At 64.9% G+C, this 796-nt stretch overlaps 1 protein-coding gene across 1 annotated transcript in view; it reads right to left on the reverse strand.

Annotated features, from left to right (window-relative positions):
• Positions 1 to 796, reverse strand: part of LOC103904804 (alpha-actinin-4) — a 13,240-nt gene that overhangs the window by 4,016 nt on the left and 8,428 nt on the right. The window contains exon 10 of the mRNA XM_019473937.1: positions 328 to 669. Within this exon, the coding sequence (XP_019329482.1) occupies positions 328 to 669 (342 nt within the window). The remainder of the gene's footprint in view (positions 1 to 327; positions 670 to 796) is intronic.

Genomic DNA, 796 nt, shown 5'->3' on the forward strand with positions numbered 1-796 from the left:
ATAAGGGCTCCATTCATGGCTTCGCCCTGCCTTTGGCTTTCAGTGTACTAATTGTGTGCAAGTTTATCTGACTTGGGGAAAAAAAAAAAGAGCCGGGCTGCCCGGGCTGCCTTACAATAACTGTATTCTAGCAGCGGAGAAAACAGGAGGGGGAAGGGACGGGCAGAACAATAGGGGCACTGTGCGGAGGAGGCAGCCGCCGGCGCAGCGCTCGGAGGTGAGCCGCGGCCCGGGTTTTGCCGGGAGACCCCCCTGATACGAAGGGTTTCGCAGAGAGCAGGGGAGGAAGGGGCCGAGGCGCAGCGCGCCCCGGGGGGCGCCGACGGGGAGCTCCTGCGCGATAGCCGCGATCTGCTCCACGCGGTCCTGGTGCGCCGCCAGGTCGCTCTCGAAGGCTTCGTGCTTCCTGATGAGGGCTTTGATGTCCGACAGGGTGGCGGTTTCGTAGTCCTTCTGCTTCAGCATGGCCTCCTTGCCTAGGGACAGGGGAGCGAGGGCCGTCACCTCCCCGGCGGGGCTGACACTTTGTCCCCCTCCGTACGCGCTGGGAGAGGCACCGTGGCGAGTCCTCCGGCTTGGAGGAGGCCACCCGGCCGGCATCCCCTCGAAAGACGGACCCAAACGAACAGCCTTCCCCCCCCCGCCCAAGCTCACAGGCATCCAGAAACCCTGAAACAATGAAGAGCCTCTCTGAGACGTGCTGCCAGGGGTCTGCTGCCCCCCCCCGAGAGCAGCACCAGCTCAGGGACAGGGACCCTGGTTGCTCGCACCAGCGGCTCGCCCCCACGTCCGCCTC

The sequence above is a fragment of the Aptenodytes forsteri genome, unplaced genomic scaffold (assembly GCF_000699145.1).
Source record: "Aptenodytes forsteri isolate BGI_AS27 unplaced genomic scaffold, ASM69914v1 Scaffold632, whole genome shotgun sequence".
In the NCBI taxonomy this organism is placed as follows: domain Eukaryota; kingdom Metazoa; phylum Chordata; class Aves; order Sphenisciformes; family Spheniscidae; genus Aptenodytes; species Aptenodytes forsteri.